This window comes from Lytechinus variegatus, chromosome 2 (genome assembly GCF_018143015.1).
Source record: "Lytechinus variegatus isolate NC3 chromosome 2, Lvar_3.0, whole genome shotgun sequence".
Lineage (NCBI taxonomy): Eukaryota > Metazoa > Echinodermata > Echinoidea > Temnopleuroida > Toxopneustidae > Lytechinus > Lytechinus variegatus.
In genome coordinates, this window is record NC_054741.1 from 16,797,096 (window position 1) to 16,816,638 (window position 19,543).

At 35.5% G+C, this 19,543-nt stretch overlaps 1 protein-coding gene across 2 annotated transcripts; it reads right to left on the reverse strand.

Annotated features, from left to right (window-relative positions):
* Positions 1 to 801: 801 nt before the first annotated feature.
* LOC121407453 (sorting nexin-21-like) lies at positions 802 to 16,033 on the reverse strand. 2 transcript variants are annotated; one of them, XM_041598529.1, is made up of 3 exons: positions 15,655 to 16,033; positions 6,579 to 6,700; positions 802 to 1,677 (listed from the first exon to the last, which is right to left on the reverse strand). In XM_041598529.1, exons 1-3 carry the CDS (start codon positions 15,836 to 15,838, stop codon positions 1,000 to 1,002), a joined length of 984 nt encoding a protein of 327 aa, XP_041454463.1. In that variant the 5' UTR covers positions 15,839 to 16,033; the 3' UTR covers positions 802 to 999. The 2 variants fall into 2 exon arrangements, with proteins under 2 accessions (XP_041454463.1, XP_041454464.1); XM_041598530.1 differs by lacking the exon at positions 15,655 to 16,033 and adding an exon at positions 7,369 to 7,592.
* Between the last annotated feature and the right edge of the window lie 3,510 nt (positions 16,034 to 19,543).

Genomic DNA, 19,543 nt, shown 5'->3' on the forward strand with positions numbered 1-19,543 from the left:
ACTGTTTCGTCTAATTTCCACTTCTAAAGTCCACTTCATCTAATATCCACCTGGGAACTGTAACACAAAGGTTAGCAGTTGATCGTTTGCTTGATTTCACTGTTAATTGTAAATTGTCGTCAATCAATTGTAAAAGAAAATATCTAAAAAAATAGCTAAGCTTTGTGTTACGGGCCCCTTGTCTAGTGTACATGTATATTATTTGATAAAATGTTTATAAATCAAATTTTCATTTGACAAAGTAAAGAAAAACAGGTAAATGTAGTGAAAATTAAACCACCCGGGTAATAGTTTGAATACTGATTAGACCAAATGGGTATTAGACCAAGTGTGAAGTGTAGTATAGACCAATATGCAATTAGACCAAAGTGAAAGTACATCAAATGAGTGTAGATTAGACTTCACATTTCACAAGGTCTTGTGAAATTTGACAAAATAAGAAAATCAAAGCAAATGTAATTGATAACAACTACATGTAGCACATTGGTGATTTTTAAAACAGCTCAAAGATTGATAGTGGCAGTCATATTGAATAAAAAGATATGTGGAAAATAATTACAACACGGGAGATCCCCATGTAAAATACATGGAGTCTACATGCATGAGAGCTGAACTTCCAACATGACTCTAAGATAACCAGAAGCTACATGTACCTGACTTCAGCCAAAAAGTTTCCAAATGTCACCAGACAAGAATTGTGCCATGTAACATAAACGCTACAATCAAATTGTACAATTAATTGTCACTGAAAGTCTATAGAAATCCATGTACATGTACAAATAAATTGCAATCAATTGTATCATATAAAGATCCAACATATCTCTTCTATGTTAACAGCCCCTGTTCTCTACAAAAAAATATCACAGACATGTCTCAACTAAATAACAGTACACATACACATGGAAAGCATAAAACTTGTCTTACTGACCAACTCTACTGTTGTACATCATAATATACAAGATAAAAAATGCAATTAATGACAATGAAAATGGCAGAACTTCATAAATGAGATAGACTTTGCATGACTAATTCCTCTAGTGTGGGCATATCACCTCCCCCTAGTCCAGGCTTGACATAGCGGGACAGCCTGACTTCCAAGTCTCTCTTGTCTTTTTGGAGTCTCCACCTGACCCCAATCAATGTCTGTAGGAGGGGGATCAAGAACGGGTTGGTTTCATCATCACCAATGTCCGACAGCGCCTTCTCAGCATAGCCAAGCACGTGGGGTTGGCTCTCCAGGCGAGATAGATAAACCACTATGATTGCACAGGATGTTCGGATTGTATCAGGGTGCTTTTCCCCGATCATCTTCTCTTGGAGGTGGAGAGCATTCTGTAGGAGAGGCAACGCTTCCTCAAAGTTCTTCTTGGACATGTACCTGTAGGCGCGCCTCAGGTCCTGGTTGTAAAAGAATTCCTGGAACTCCACACTCATGCGGATTTCGTCATTCTGGAAGGTGTGGCTAAGGTACTGTTCAAAGGCCCTACTGCGCTCCGCGATGAACTGGTGCTTGTAGTTTCCGGTGACTGCCTTCTTGGGGAAGACCACAGACTCCATGGCATGGGGAAAACGCTTCTTAAGGGCGCTGTTCAACTCATGAAATTCTGAATATCGCCTTTCGATGATAGCCTGAGATGTGTCTGTTCCTATGGTCCGTAGCACTGCAATGCTGTACAGCTGAAAGAGATAAAAGTGAGGATAAAATGTGATAAAGATTCAGAGCAAAATTATCAAGTTGAAAATTTCAACCACTAAACTACTGCATTCATTTATTTGAACAGGAAAATCGAGAAATTTAGTAGACTTAATGCCAACTTAACAGTGTTCTCAAGTTTTCAAAATATGTTGTAACTTTATATGCACAGCATGTACAACATAGAATTTATTTTCAAAACCTTTGGATTTGAAATAATAACTCATAATCTCACATGTTTATTCTCACATATCAATCTAATCATAGTTAAAGCTAAATGATAGTAGTTGCAGTAAAACACTAATTTTGTGAGAAAGTCTGTAAAACCAAGGTTAAGTATGACTATATCATTGTCGATCTAGATCTGGTACAGTTACATAAACTGAACTACGGGAAATCATAAAATATGATCACACTGAAGATCGCCAACACAGATAGGCACACGTGGGACAGTGTATTATTATTGCTGGAATAAAGACCCTACGGAAGTGACCAAATCCACGCTTATTTCTCAGCAATTACACAAGTTCTTCCAGAATCCTTTGGCACATATTTTTTTATTCATACAAACAGATACTTGGGTGGTCATTATATTAGATTACTGTAAAAGTAATTTTGAGATCATTACCAGAACTGGAATTTATCTTTAAGGCTTCCTCTAGGTGCGATTCTGGGGGGGTATGAAATAATGTGTCTGGATAAATCAGTGTCGGGATCAACAATAATATGCAATACCAAAAGAGAAAGCAGATAATGAATTGAAACATAATTCAGTAAAAAAAACATGATGAGAAGTTTCGAGTCCAATTATAATTACTCTCATGGCATTGAATTCATGTATAAAGAAGTGAATACGAAAGTAACAGAATCCAAACAAGGCCAATTATTTTGAAACTAAAGAAGGACAAGTGAGACAGCTTTCAGACTCAATATCAGGAAACACATCCAGAGAAACCTACTTTAATGTTTAAAGTTTAAACCTACTTTAAAGTTTAAAGGGCAGATCCAACTTGATCTTAAGTTTCTAATCAATGGCGGCGGAACATATTTTTGTTTGGGGGGGCATTATCATCTTTGTGAAGAAGTTGCGTGTTTTGTAGTAATTAGTCGAGCAAAGTTTTCTATGAAGTGATTTCTGATTGATACGATATACATTTAGGTTCTATTTTTTCGCGATCGAGTAGTTGTAAGAATTTTCAAATCTGAAGTTGTAAAACTCTCTTTTTGGTCAATTATGGACCTTATAAAAGGGCATCCTTGCAAGATTTTTGCGAGCGCGAATCACAAGCTCAAACTTTCGGAAATTTAATGTAAAAACACATGAAAAGAAAACATTCCGAGCAGTTTTTGTAATCATGAAAAAAGGGCGTGAATCTAACTAAAGAAGTAACATGAGCCGCGAAGAGCATGCAGCAAGTTCTAATATACTGAACAGAAAGACTGCATTTAGTTACTCATGAATAGGATACAGGCTACATATCTCACCAATCGAATAATGCCAGCGCGAAGCATGAGCTAAAAATTTGTGATATTCTTACATGAAAACTGGACATTCTAGGCATTTTATTTAACCAGGGACAGAATGACTACCTTAATAAACAATAATTGGTGCGGGCGCAGAAAACAAGCCAACTAGCACATCAATGATGTGGAGCTCATCCGGCATCTCGCAACGAAATTTAACACAATTTTAATTTCGGGCCAGATGAGCTAAAAATGTGTAATACTCCAACCTGAAAACTGGACATTCAAAGCATTTTTGTATGAACAGGATGAGTGTCTTACTATTGATGCGAGCGCAAAGCGCAAGCCAGAAAATTGTGAATTTTCTCACCTGAAAACTGGATATTCTAAGCACTGTTTGTAACCTGGAACAGAGTGAGTACCTTAATAAACAATAATTGATGCGAGCGCTAAACAGGAGCCAAGAATGTGTGATATTCAAACCTGTAAACTGGACATTCGATGCATTTTAGTAAGAATGAACAGGAGGAATACCATATACTAAACTAACTAAACAATAATTGATGCTATACTAAATAATAATTGAAGGAGGCGCGATAGCTCAGTCGGTAGAGTGGGGATTCGTATTCCGGTGACCCGGGTTCGATTCCCACTTGGTGCGCTAGTGCCCTTTGGTAAGGCATTAATCCTCAGTACCAGGTCCTTCGGAGAGGACCTTAAGCCATCGGTCCTCTGGTTGCTTGATTGCAAGCATTCATGCTTTCTTAGCAATCAGGTAAAAAAATCACTACCACCATGCTAGCGTGAGCCAATAATTTTGTGATTTTTTAACCTGAATTCATAAAAGCTTGCCTCACGTGGAATTTGCTCAGTGCCATCTGATTCTTGACATACATGTAAATTATGATTAGCATAATATCAATAGATGAACTAATGGAATCTAAAAAATTCCTGTTCTAATAATATCAATAATCAAAATTAGTTTACATTTATATAGCATTTAATACTTTGCATTTCTACATGTAAAGCACTAACTGCAATTATAATATTACCAAGTTTAGGACAGAGCTCAACACTAACTCATTTTCTATAAAGGACTGGCAAGTAAGACCAGTAGTTTACTTTTTTCCCTTTTCTTAATAGTCCAACCTCAAATTGACTATAATACCCCTTTCATAAACCCAATTATGCTGATATTATCAGCATAATGTGGTCGTAAAATTGGAGGACCAGAGTTATCCGCATTATTTTGATGCTGCAATTATCCGCATAATAGCAGCATCGGGACCAGATTTTGACTTTATGAACGCATTTCCAAAATAATGCAGATAATTGCCATGGTGCGGTCAAAAAGGTCACCCTTTTCCAACACAACCCCATCGGAGGGGGTGTGCGCAGTTGCCATGACAATTATCCGCCTTTTTCAGGTTGGGCACTCGTAAAAAAATAGTGCGGATTATTTTCGGAGTTAGTGAATGCGATTTTTATTGAATTATCCACATTACTCTTAGGCGGATAATTGGAGGATGGGTTTATGAAAGGGGTATTAGTCTACTATTATCCCAAATACATTTATAGAGAAAAAATACTGACATGATCTATGTTATTATCTCTATTAATAGATCTAACTTACTATATAATTCTTTCTGGTCATATTAGGCCAGCAAATTGGGCCAAACTTCAATGTCCCGGCAGAGATATTAACTGGTCTCTGACTGTCTAGTGAGTGTCATCGATGACCCATGTGTATGGAAGTCACTGCATACATGAATTTTAGGCTTAATTGACAGCAGCAACTGCTCTGACATTCATTCAGAACCAATGAGGCCCTGTTTCAAACAGAACTAGTATGCTATTGCCAATAAAATCAGCATTTAACACATACATGTATCCTAGCCTGCCTGTGTGAAAAGGGGCCTAGTCATTTTATTCAAAAGCCAAACATAAAGGTACATGTATTAAAGTTAACTCCGCCTAAGTTGACTTGTCGAATAGCCGTTTAAGTCAAATTTCTCCTCAGACGAACAGATTTCTGTGGTCCCAAATGATTTGACTAAGGCAGAGTCACCAGTAATACACATGGCTTGTGTTTTCTAATGGTAAAATCTTTTGCCCACCATAAAAAAAATACATTTCAGTGGATCCGACATTGTGAGATACATGTAGGCTTAAAGGGGAAGTTCACCCTGAAGAAAACTTTGTTGCAAAAAAAAGTAGAAAAAATAGTAAAAAATATTAGTGAAGGTTTGAGGAAAATTCGTTAAAGAGTAAGAAAGTTATTAGAGTTCAAAATTTTGCATTTGTGACGTCATAAACGAGCAGCTGCCCCATGTGTTATGTAATATAAAATGCATGAATTTCAAATTTTGCATGGTTCCTGATGACTTAATTTTCTTTTCTATTCATGATCGGGTGTGAAATGATTTGTCTATTGATATACAAAAGGTACAGCGAAAACCATTATCAATTTTCTGAGAAAATGACATTTCATTGATTTTTTACCATTTGCTATGTAGGAATGCTGCTCGCATATGACGTCACAAATCAAGTAATTGAAATTCTAATAACTTTTTAATTATTTGATGAATTTTTCTCAAACCTTCGGCAATATTTTTTATTATTTTTTCTGCTATTTTTACAATAAAGTTTTTGTCAGGGTGAACTTCCCCTTTAAGAACAATAAACTGAGAGGCATTCACATGTAGGTCATTTGAAATTGGAGACATTCAAATCAGTCCACTGCACAATGGTTAATAATAACTTTTGAATTTGCAATTAACACAAGGTGAACTGGAATGAACAGTACCTCTACCAGACATACAAGCATTACAGATTTCTTGCTAAAGGCATGCTACAATGCCAGTTGTGGTAACGATCTCAAAATAGCTTTTTACAGAATCCAAAATAATGACCACCCAAGTGTCTGTTTGTATGAATAAAAAATATGTGCCAAAGGATTCTAGAAGAAATTGTGTAATTGCTAAAAAATAATCAAATTTCGGGCACTTCCGTCGAGTCTTTATTCCAGTAATAATAATACTGTCCCATTTGTGCGTATCTGTGTTGGCGACCTTCACTGTGATTGTTTTTCAGCTAGTTTATGTAACTGTACCAGATCTAGATCCATGATGATATAGAAATACTTAACCTTGGTATTACAGACTTTCTCATGAAACAAGTGTTTTTCTGCAACTGCTTTCATTTAATAGCTTTAACATCAATAAATCATAAAAAATTGTAAGAATTCCCCCCCCCCCAAAAAAAAAAGAAGAAATCAATTATGCTTACAAATTAACAGTTAACAGATGGGACCTTTTTTAACCATTTCCTTTCAAAGCAGAGACAGAATGTAAAAGTGGAAAAAAAACTTGACACCACAACTCTGTATATAGTTAGTTTCTATTGGTGCCATTAAACTTACCACAAATTTCTTGTAGCCATCTTTCATCGTCTTGGCCGAGACAACCTCAAAGATCGTCCTTCCAGGAAGGAACTTGTTGGGTTGGAGGTGTTCTTGCCGACTATGGACACTACCTGTGAATCCTATAGAGGAAGAAAAAGAAAATAAATATGTCTTAACAGGTTATAAAATACCACCTTTCCTCTTTTCTCCCCTAGTTATATTTAAAACGGAGGGGGCATCTCCTCTTCCTCTTTGTATATTGCAGTCAAATCTGTAAAGTCTGTTTTTCTCTTATTGGCCCCATTGTATAAAATTTGCTATTATGAATATGACACTGTCATACCTATAAAATCAATGTCGCACAGATGAAGGGGCGGGGAGCTTGAGGGGGCTGTGGTCCCCACCCCCCTCAAAAAAAAAGTTTCATGTCCAAGAAAAAAAAGGAGAAAAAGAGAGAAAAAGGAAAGGAAAGATAGTGAAATATGGGAGTATTTTCTGGATATCATGTTGAAATCTATCACAAAACTAGCTTTTTTGTATAAAAAAGGTAAAAATTTTCTTGCTCACAGTTTCTTAGAAATATAGCCCCATATAGCATGCCTGTCCCCCTCAAAATTTGTTGCTCATAACGATACTGCATCCAATGGTAACTTCCATGTCATGAGAGACACAGAGCTCTTAGAAGATAACTCATTCCACTTAAGACATTAGTTGCAAGAAGTTTACTATGTAGACAGGGCCCAGAAAAAGAAAAACATGGCTACATGCAGAAAAGTAAAGTTGAGTATTAAAATTCATACTGACTTACCATGCATTTCAGACATTGCAACAGCTCAGTTATCTCTATCAAATACAACTCCTACTTTCTAAGGAAACAAAGTATTAATTTTCCACAGCTTCCCAGTTAAAACCTACATCTGATATCAGAATCAAAGAAATCCTTCGAGAGGACCTGATTGGTCACAACACAACACCAAGAAAAAATCTCAAACTACAACTTTTATAGAGCTACATACATGTAGCCTAGCACTGGCAGTCTTGCAACAATCATCATAAACTGATTCCAACAGAAGCAAGAGCATTAATGAAGGTGAAGATCGACTTTTTGAAACTTTCCTTTCAGCAATGAGCTCTATAATCAGGAAGGAAATAAAGACTGGATCAACCTAAATCACATGACTACACCTTATATGAAAAACTATCCGGTACAAGGGTTTTAAAGTGATAACAGATGTCTATGAAAACTGAAAAGTATTAAAAATAGAGCGTTCGATCATCGTCTACAAGTTCGAAATGTTTTTGTGTTGCTATAAATCAAAGTCCAATGGTTACATTATTATTTGAAATAGCTTTATAAAACTATTTGGATCGGTTGTTGAATTAATGATTTAGGGTCCAAAACTTTTAAATTAGAAGGAGGAAAAGGCATTCATGCATGGGGACATGAAGGTGATGATGATGATGCAGTAAATTAAATGTTAGGTTAATACGCTCTGCTTCTCAATTTCCTCCAATACACAATACACTGGGGAGGGTGGGGCACTTAACAACAAATGCCTTAATATAATGAAAATAGGCTAGGGACATGTACATGTACATGTATATCCCATACCCCTTATATGCTTTTAACATTGCATTTCCTTAACCCCGGACTATCCTTAACCCCATACTATCTTTTTTTTCGATTCACACTGTCTTTTTTAACCCCATACTATCTGCTCAACCGTGGTTAATGCCTTAACCCCGGACTATCCCTCAGCTCATGAATATTGATGTTTTACCAAACAGAGCGTGATTAACGTGCAATTCGACTTCTGTGATTGGCTAATGCTTAGCCCCACTTTCCTTAGCCCTGTTTCGTTTTCACACTGCATCTCTTAGCACCGCAATTGTGGTGCTAGCACCACAATAAGCCGGCTAACCCTGCTTTTTTGCAGGGCCAGATAGTACAGTACTATTTACTGTGCTAGCCCACTTTGCTAAAACGTAGTGTGAAAACGAAGTGGGCTAAGCTTAACCCCGGGAAATTGGTGGGGCTAAGACCCCCCTTAGCCCCACCAATTTAGGACAAAAAGTGCAGTGTGAAAAGCATATTACATCTACCTTTCAAATTGATAGTCTGAGTTTTCAAGCGGCAATAACCTTCTCATCATTATATGATTTCTTTCAAGTATTTAACTTTCTCTAGTTACCGGTACCTTTTATCACATTTCCATACAAATCATATAGCACTTTACGCATGCTCTAAAGTGTACATCAAAACACAAATCTCATGGGGGTTACACTTTTAAAAAAGAAGTTCATCTTAAATGTGTATTAGTAAAAGCAGAAAAAAAACTGGGAGAAATAAAAATAAAGTAAAGATTTGATAGAATTTCATCAAAGAATAAGAGTCATGAACTTTTAAATAATTTGTGACGTCCATATGAGCTACATGTACAGCCCGATTCCATTTTCTTATGGTTTATGATGAATTGAAAATATTTGTAGTGAAGCTGGTATGAAATGGTACATGTAGTATGTAGGTGTAATGTGCTTCAATTAATACACATATATGTGAAATTGCCTTAAATTTTCTGAGAAAATGGCATTTTATGGCATTTACTTCAAATGGCCAATGGGGGAACTGCACACAAGATGTTACAAAACATAAATAATCCATAACTCTGTTGATCTTTGGTGAATTTTCAACGAATCTTCAGTAATGTATTTATTTAGGGTTTTTTTCCCTCTTACACTGTAATTATTAAACCAACAGCATGCCAGAGTGAACTTCCCCTTTAAACCACTTCCACAGTATCATTTCTACATGAATGAAACAAAAACAAGGAAATGGCTAAAAATGCCAGGTGGATTGGAAAATGACTCAATGTTATCATTCCAAATCATTTCCTGAACTATTATTTTTTGTTCAACACAATACACCTCCAAAACTGCACCAATTAATTTACTTCAGGAATTTTGTTTGAATGGAGCATATTAGATTTTAGTCTAATCGACTGTTAACATGCAATCAACATGAGCCGTTACCAAAATTAATGTTTTTAAGGCACATTAGCAATCACTCCATTGACCACTAACCAGTGGTGTAATGAGCCAAAAATGTTGAAGGGGCCACGGTGTATCGCATAAAATTTATTTAAAAATTGCGATCGAGGCAAGCAAAACTCTTGACATTTTTATAACAAAAATCCAATTTAGTGATAGATTTTTACATATCAGTAGATGTAATATTCAGAAAATAATATATCTCACCCTTTTCTCTTTCCTTTTCTCTTTTTTTCTTGGTCGTGTAAGAGCCCTCCCAAGCCCCCCCCCCCCATTGGTACAACGATGATTTTGAATAGCTACAGCTTTAGACCCTATTCTCATCTACTTCCTTGATCTGGTTTCCCTCAAACAAAAAAAAGAAACCAGTTTAAGATATCACTATGCTAGCATTTTCATCACCAACTCCTGAACTGGTTTAAAGAGACAGTCCAGGCTGGAAATATTTATATCTCAATTAAAAGAGTTAAATTCACAGAGCAAAATGCTGAAAATTTGATCAAAATCGGATAACAAATAACAAAGTTATTGAATTTTAAACTGAGATTTGCATTATACCGGTGAAACAGTTTGTCGTTATGAATATTCATTAGGTGGGCCAATGATGTCATATCCCCACTTGTTCTTTTGTATTTTACTGTATGAAATTAGGTTTATTCAAAAAAATTTACCAAGAACTAAAAAAATTGGATTGACAACTGATTTAGTGCATAAGTTATTTATTGCTGCAACTTATTTCATTATAATGAAGACACATCATTTACATATGTAGTAACATAAGAAAAAGGAATTTGGGTATGTGACATCATCAGCCCACCTAATGAATATTCATGATGGCATAACTATTTTAACTAAATTGCTCAATTTTAAAATTCAATAACTTTGTTATTTGTTATCCGATTCTGATGAAATTTTCAGCATTTTACGCTATTATTTAGATATAAATATTTTCAGCCCGGATCATCCCTTTAATGAAAAAAAAATAATACATGTAGCTGGATTTATAAAACTTTTGCCTGTAGATACAAATGCCCTGCTTCATGTACAGTGGTCTTAATGCTATGGGAACGCCCTCAGTGACATCACATGTCTTGCACAAAATTTGAAACTGCAGTGTTTCTAGGTATTCTACACACAGCATGCATGCACACACTCTTGGACTTCCATGTAAAGATAGCTTCCTGGAGAACAAAATTGTGTCCTCACCTAAACTAAAACCAGTTTAATGAGGCAAAGCGGTCTTAAAAACTATACCAACAATGAACATCAAACTTCAAATCACCCAACATATTGGTTAAATGGGGCTACATGGTTAAAAACCCTATAATAAGGCATAAACAAATACAAAAACAAAACAAATCCGTATTTTTTTTAATAACCTACATGTACCTCTATTCATATACTAATTGTTTAAAGGAAGACAACTGGAACAAGTGTTTGTAGAATATTCCTTTAAATGCAATTATCGTCACTGGCTGGAGCATGCAAAGTTCAATATGTTCCATCATTTTTCATAATTATTACATCAGGGAAGTGTCCAGCCACATTTCATGATTTATGCAAGGCAGTGTTAACTCAATACTTGTGGTATGAATGTCATAACAATATTGATTTATTGAAATGACCACAACAATGTGACTCATAATCAAGGAAATCCCTCCTTTTTAGAAAGTTACGTTAATGACATCATCAACAATGAAAGTGAAACTTGTTTCAAAACCCTGAGGCTCAAGTGAAAAGTTGATATTTAAAGGGAGAGTTGGTAGGCTGTAATGTAAAAATGTAGTTAGTTTTAATATCAGAGAACTTTGGGCTATACAGGGTAAAAAAAGGGTGATGTTGATGACTGATTTTGTTAAATGAGGTATCAAAATACTAAGGAGAACACCCTTTTTTCTGTAAGCTGGTGCCCTAAGCAAACTGAAACATCATTTTGTACCCTACCTCTATTAATATTGATATAAAAGATGAGAACATAAATTTGTAAAACTGTATCTAGAAAAAAAAAGTTATGTACATTGTCAAATCTTTGAGTTTGTAACATTATATGTATGTGAGCAGCTATCATATCCATTTTCAATAAATCATGGTGTTTAACCTTTAAATAGAAAAGTATAATGTGCCTGATAGTCTGATACACTTAATGTACTAGTAAAAATTATTTTAAAAATTGTGTAAAAAGAAATTTAACAAAATTATGGCATAATAATGGGGAAGTTGCCTACATGTGCATTCAGTACAAAAAATACATTGTAGCAAAAAAGTTCTTGAACTTGATGTGGATTTCCCCTTTAAAGGGTCAGTCCAAGTTCAGGAATGATTTTAATGAATCAACACAGATACCTAAATAAGCAAAGTAGTAAAATATTCTTCAAAATCATAAGAAAAGCATGAAAGATTCTAGACTAATCAAAATTTCTGCCTCCTTCAGCCATTGCAAATTCTACAAAACAGGTTGAATAAGAATTACATGTTGGTAATAATATGTGGAAGGAACAAAATACAAGAAAATAATGGTTGAATTTTGAAGAAAAAAAAACTTAAGACAAAGAATAAGAAAGTTATAAATGTTTGAAAATGAGATGACTAACATGATGTAGATTTCAAAGTGGCAACTCATTGCAAACCGGGGTCCATTTTCATTCTTCTTCTCTTCGTCTAGTTTGGTTTGGCTGGTAACCAGTCAAGAAATGACTATATTTGCCATATCTTTTTCTGAGCTTTTTTTTTCTTTTCTTAGAAAGGATGAATAGCTTCTTTCTCCATAATTTTCTTTTATATTCTATTTAATTTTCCTTTTTCTTTTCTTTTTCCGCTTTATTTTCTCTTTTTTCACTATTTTTTTTTCCTAAGTTCCTTTTTCACTTTTCTTTCTTACTGTTCTTTTTGGGTTGATTTTTTTTAAAAATAGTTTCTTTATTCTTTTTTATTCTTGCCCTGGATGTCCTCTTCATTAGCCTCAAATCCCCTCTCATTGGCCTGGGATATTTATTGTGCCTTTTCATTTTTTTCCAATTTTTCTTAGTATGATGCAAGAAAAAATAAACCCTTTTGAAAAGTGGCCTTGCCTACCAAACATGATTACAATTTTCTGCAACTTTTTAAAAACAAATCATTATTTGTCCAAATTTTTGTTCACCTTCTATATTTTTATTCTAAAAAAAAAACAGTTCACTAGGATAAGGTTCCCTTTTACAGTATATTTTTTAAAACTTAATTCACATTATCATCACAGACTGCACATAACTATGAGCTGAATGAGCCAGATTTAAATTTATTGCAAAAAATAAGTAATTGGGGTGCAAACATCCATACTGATATAATTTGTTTACAGGTAAAAGCTACAATTCTCCCCTTTTTTAAGTTATAATCTTGTCAATATCAATATTCCTTCATTTTTTTGTTTGTTTGTGCATGTATAGCAATTGTTGTTGCTATTATTGATATATTTAATGATGTCATTGTATTATGGTAATTCATTTTCAACTGAACTTTTCCAGCTGTTGGATTAATAAGCATCATTGCTTTTATTATTGTTATTATTACTCTGTATTTCCATCTTTAGAAGGCTGGTTTACCGAATTTGTAATATGATAATACTTTACACAATACATTTTCATTCTTCTTGATTGTTAAATGTTCAGTTATATCAATGTATGTTAGTTAATCTTTTTTTCGTAAAGCGTTTAGAAACACCACATATTAAGCGCTATATATAATTACATTATTATGATTAATAAATTTTTGGAGGTGTGTGGTAAAACTTCATTCCAATTTACAGTACATGCATATTATGAAGAATATATGTGATGTGTGGATATTCCATTGCCACCATATCTGTAATAAAGACCAATTTTCCAGTGCATGCTTGTACAGCTGGGCCACTCATCAATACCTTTACTATATTAGATGATGAGCAAAACAGCCCTATGTGTACAAAGGCTACAGTCAACTGTAGGCTCAATAACTTTGAATGAAAGTGTACAAGATACCTCTGGGTACCCCCCCCCCACCAAAAAAAATATATGAATAGGCCTAAATAAAATTCCACTGAGGTGATGGTAATTACCTTCATTCTATTTTCAAAGATAAGTTCAAACATTCATAGAACATTTTATAAATGAAAAATGTTGTATTAATGGTAAAAATAAAAAATGTATTTTTTTACATGTTGTTGCCCTGTACAGAGTGTAAGAATGACTTCAGTCCATGGAGGAGGTGCATACACGGGTTCATTACATGACGCCGCACACACGGAAAAATCAAGCCGTAGAAGTCGCATGTTATGGACGCCAGAAGTGGCGTCAAAGCATGCATGAACCACTAGTTAGAAATCCACTGCCAAACACGGTTAGTCTTGGTGCGAAGTTAGTACAATACTAACTTTGCACTAGTGTGAGTGGGAAGTGTAACATTAGTTAAGCAAGAGAAGCAGTCCAGCAGAAACAGTGACAAATCAAAGACCGAACTAAAGCTGTAAATTCACTGGAGATTTGAAAACATCATGGCCGTGGAAATAGGCATGATTGCAGCTAGTAGGCCTACATATAAGCCTAGATGCTAGATGCCTTGTTTTTTTAGTAAACTGGAGTGAACTAGTTGCTTATAATACCGCTCGAATACATTGTAAAACTAAGGCAGGTATTTTCATTTTTTGCATCAAGTGATGATAAAGCATACAAACTGAAAATCAAATGTAAATTTCTATGGGTTCACCCTGAGGGTTCATGATGTAAGTGTAGTGACTAGTGTAGCAAACACAAGAAACACCTGAGCCCTAGGCACCCATGGGTTCATATCGTCTCGCGAGTGAAGGATTATCAGTCATACGCACGCGACACACCACTACACTTCGAAAATACAGTGGGCTTTTGCCCACATAAAATATTATGTATAAATAAATATTCCACATCCTGCTATGACACTTACCGAATCATTTAGATCCTTCCGTGACTTCTCCTTGAAGTTTCTTTCTAAAAATATGTATATTTTCTTGATCTTTAGTGAAGATTTTACGGAGATAGAAATCAGTCAGCGTTGATATCAATTTTCTCCTGAAGAGGGCGCGCGATTTATATTCATATCAAAGACACGACAAGGGAAAGAATAGGCACCTACACTATTTTACACGCATATCGACGCAAGGCATTACGCAAAGTCCGTGAAGTGTCCAATCTTTTCATTGTATAGACTTTGGTATACAGTATACGTATTATTGACGTTCGTCAAAGCTTGTACTGCTGGTTTCTTTCCAGGCACGTATATTATTTTCATTTTTTTTTATCAGTCATCTTTTTAAATTAATGCAAATGAGTGTTATCATCACTAATAATAATCATTAATTATGTTTTTTGAAGGCATTTCATGAATTGGTGCCCATAATTAGTAAATTAATCATGAGGATTGCGCATTCAAAGAATTTAGATACAGTTATAAAATTACCGAGGAGCTGAATCAAGGTTGTGAAATTATTAGCGCCACCAACGGGCTTCCTTGTATTTCCGTGGAAGAGACAAGCGAAGTCACTTTCGAGGCCGAGGTAAGCAAAATGTGCTTTTTTTATCGGATTATTTTATTATTATTTTTATATTCAACAAACTCTTGCTACTTACCGGCAAGAGCCCCGGTGCGTAGCGAGAAGGAGCTTCGGCAAATATTACTTCAGCAATGAAGCGATGTTTGCCGACTACTTCGAAATCCAGGGTCAAACACGGTCTATTGTACGAGGTTAGTACATACTAACCTCGTACAATGTGTGAGTGAGCCCGAGGTAGACTTCAGTTTAAAAAATTAAGTTAAATTTTTATGTGTCCAGAGGCCAAACATTGGCAGGAGCTCATGGAGCACTGCTTTAATATCAGAGCAATTGCAACATCAGAACAAAGCAGGAAAATAACATAGACACACACACAAAGAGATGTGAAAAATTTCTCATACATCTATACTGTTGAGATGACTCATTTAACTGATTGTGTACAGTGTAGTATACTGCTGCAGGTCAGCAACACAGCAGAGCCACCAGCAACTAAGCGGAAAATCAACTTACCAATGCCCGAACGCACCCCGATAAGGGTACCATCATCATCTGTTGGACTCTGCAGGGTTAAATGTCCATTGAACTCCAAATCTAAATCTTCATCACCAAGCTCACTATCCGACGTTGCTGAACTGACTGGGTCGTCGATACTGATGTCGCATTCGATCTTTTTCTTCGGACTTGGAGCAGCCATTATTTAGGGTCATTTAGATTACCATCGAATCTGCTTTGAACACGACCGGCTTTCGGACATTTTTCCTGCTCGTGGATCAGGCTATGTTAATGACATGCCATTTTGCAGAAGCGGCGTCATCGCTTCGTGAACCCCATCCCCAGCCAGCGCAGCCCATCATTCTCTCTGCTGGCTGCCCCTGGACTGGCCCTCGTACGCTGGGGCCCCAGGTTCCGGTCCCGCGCCCTCGACTAGGGGGGCCCTCGCCACACCCTTCCCCCGGGCGACCACGCCCCCTTTACGACAAATCTCTCAGGGTTACTATACGGTACCTCCGGCGGTACCTATAGTAGCAGGGTGAAATTACTGAGGGGGGGGGGGGGTATTCATGTTCACCTATAGTAAAAAAAAAATGTAAGAAATATCAGTGTGCCCCTTTGTACGAAAAGTCCCCCATTTTGGACTTTGAATATTAAGCGAATACATGTTTGACAGTCAACATAATTGAATATGAACTAGTGAAAAACACCTCACATCTTATTAAAATGCAAAAAAAAAATTACAAAGCCGTTCTGCATGCGAAGAGTGAGGTGATAACGCAATATATGTTCCCTCAGTTTTTAATGCATCTTAGGCCTATCCACCTTATCAATCACAAACTCATCATTTGATGCTCTGACTTATTGCTACAGCTAGGGAAATATTCTTATATAGATGAAGGAATTAAATAATTAAGAGTTAAGATGGAAAATTTGAAAGTAACGAAGGATGTGTCATCAATCATTCACGTCGTTCATTTAAAAAAAATAAAAATATTAAGGCAGTGCTATGATTTTTTGTTAGAGGAGCAAGATGACTTTCAGCTGATGTAATTTTCTCTCAATTGAATAATCGGGGTACTATAGAATTACATGGCCCTAGATCTCTCTCTATTACTCCTTTTCTTCTTTTTTTTATTTTCTCCTTTTTTTTTGGTTCTTCCCCAGTGGCATACAGATGGGGGCTTGGTGGTACTTGCCCCCCCCCCCAAAAAAAAAAAATCTTTTCACAACCATGGAAGAAAGAGTAAAGCAAAGGAAAGGAAAGAGAGGAGGATCAAATATATCATTTTCTGAACATAATGACAAAAATCTATCACAAATTTGTAAAATGTTGAATTTTGCTTGCTCATTTTGCTAGCTTGCAAATTTTCAATAAAGTTTGCCTGATACACCATAATCAGGCTCATAATGCCACTACTTTACAATCAAAGGGAAAGGGGCTATCCCTTGCCCCATGATAGCACAGGTCTGCAAATTAGGCCTAACCACAAGGAAAACAAACATTCACCGAATCAATATATACAACCCTTATGAATGGACCATTTCAATCCCTTTCAATATTTTAACCTTAACAATAGTTTCACCTCTATTTTCAAATCACAGAATCATACTATGCATTCAAAATTATATCAAGTTCATTGCAAAATATCCAATAAATGATGCACTTAGATTAAGCCTGGGGTGTAATATAAAGAAATGTACACAAAACTTTTTTTTCAACTGAGTGTACCTTTTTGTAACTGGAATAGTCAACGACCTACAGTTGTGCTTAATTGTATTATCGATTGTATGTTTCATGTAACAGTATCAAGATTGATGTCTATTTGTCACTTCTGGGCCCTGTCTTACAAAGAGTTACAATTGATCCGATCAACCTCAACTGTATGGAAATCCATCAATGTCATAATTTTTTTTGAACAGGAAATTTGCACAATATCCTTTATGAACAAAGAGAAGCACACTGAATTTTTAAGAAAACAATGAATGGATGATTATACATCACATCTAGAAAATAGGTAGAACAAACATGCATTTTGCATGTTGACCTTGCTGGCTTTCCATAGTTGTGGTTGATCGGATCAATTGTAACTCTTTGTAAGACAGGGCCCTAAATTCTACTGATCAAGGCAGGAAGGGTACAGAGCAAACAAATGAATGAACACATCTTGGAGACTTCTTTTTTTTCTCTCAAAAGTGAAGGAACATTTATTCATACATTTTGTCCCTAGATGCCTGCAATATCATCATTATAATACAGTGTACAATTTACACCATCAAGATTGCATGACTTCATTCATTTTCATTTCTTCAATTTCATAAAATAACAGGTAAATCACAACAATGCATAATAACAAACAAGACATTCTTAGAGACATCAAAAACATACTGATTTGCCTGGTGGTTAGTGAAAATCTAAAGAGACAAAATTCCCTCTATAAAATCACTGATAACATTGCAATGACATGCCATTACAATATCATTGGACTAAAGATGCGATAACAAGGATGCAAACCGTACTAGGTATTTTGGCTGGAAAACAATATTTCAAATTTTCTGCAATAGGCATGGACAACTATAATACAAAAGGGAGAATTTTTCATGAAACCTGTAATAAAGAAGGATAAAATACTGCAAAAACTAAGGAACAGCACAGACAGGACTCGACATTAGCAGTGGCCTGGGGCAACCTAAATTGAGAGTCAGGCCACCAAAATTCTGTAAAAATCCAAAAGTGGTGGCCCAATTGGGCTACCAACGTATTGATAAATTGTAATGTCTATTGTTTTAGGGCCACCAAAAATATAAAATGGATGATTTCGGTGGACTGATCAGGCCACAAGAAAAAAAAGGTTAGTGTGGAGCCTTGGCACAGGATTAGTAAAACCAGTGGTATGGAAAAGTATCATCAGTTGGTGTTAATAAGAAGACCACACCAAGTATTTTACACCAGTGTTGAAATTATGGTGTTAGTTCAACACCCATTGGTATTACTTGATTTGATATACTATATCATTACTATTTGGTGTCTAATCAAACTCCATGGTTTATTTTTAACACTTGAAGGTACAGTCTAACACCATAGATTTTATTTACAGTGTACATAACCATGATACATCAATGAACTCAAATAACTAAATTTTGTACTAGGCATTGCTTTTACAGCATTATAGCACTACACAATAGTGATATCAAAATCGGTTTAAAGTTAACAAGTGTCAATGCTTCATGTGCTCTCATTTCAAATCAGATGTACAATGATTATCATACCATGGTGAAATCTTCTTTCCATAATGACATTTGAAAAACTTGCAGCATATACAAAGTAAACGACACACAGCCCTTCACCAATAATTAGCATCGAGGCAATGCCTAAAATAAGGAGAAAATATCTATATTACATGTCCCTGAAAAATCAAGAAACCATGGTTAAACATGTACATGACTTTGGTCAGTACCAGTATTCAACTGATAATATTCACTTATTAAATTCTACACAAAACTTGATCAATTCAGAGTACTTGATAACTTCATTGGTAAGTAAATTTCCCATTACCTCTACAGTAGTATCGCAAAGTGTAGAAATGTACCGTGTATATCACTACGAAAATCATATTTCACACAAGAAACTCACTGTTAAACCATGTATAAATGTGAACCATACTGGAGTGTCATTCTCACAGTCAAATCTGACAAAATTAGAGACCATCAAATTGCATTCATTAATTGAATCACTTTGACAATTTGTATTTTACCTTTGAGAATACAGTACTTAGTATACTCTGCGGGTCATGTTTTTCCACTTTTTCTTTAGAAAACGCCCTTTAAAAATAGTCTTTTATTCAGTGATAACATATCAGAAAGCTGCAAACAATATCGTGAAATGTTTGGACCATTCCATGAGTGA

Coding starts and splice junctions, on each gene's coding strand:
- LOC121407453 (XM_041598529.1), bottom strand. CDS start 15,838: ATGGCTGCTCCAAGTCCGAAGAAAAAGATCGAATGCGACATCAGTATC. Junction 6,701..15,654: donor CGGGGTGCGTTCGGGCATTG/GTAAGTTGATTT, acceptor CTTCCTCTATAG/GATTCACAGGTAGTGTCCAT. Junction 1,678..6,578: donor ATGGCTACAAGAAATTTGTG/GTAAGTTTAATG, acceptor TATCTCTTTCAG/CTGTACAGCATTGCAGTGCT.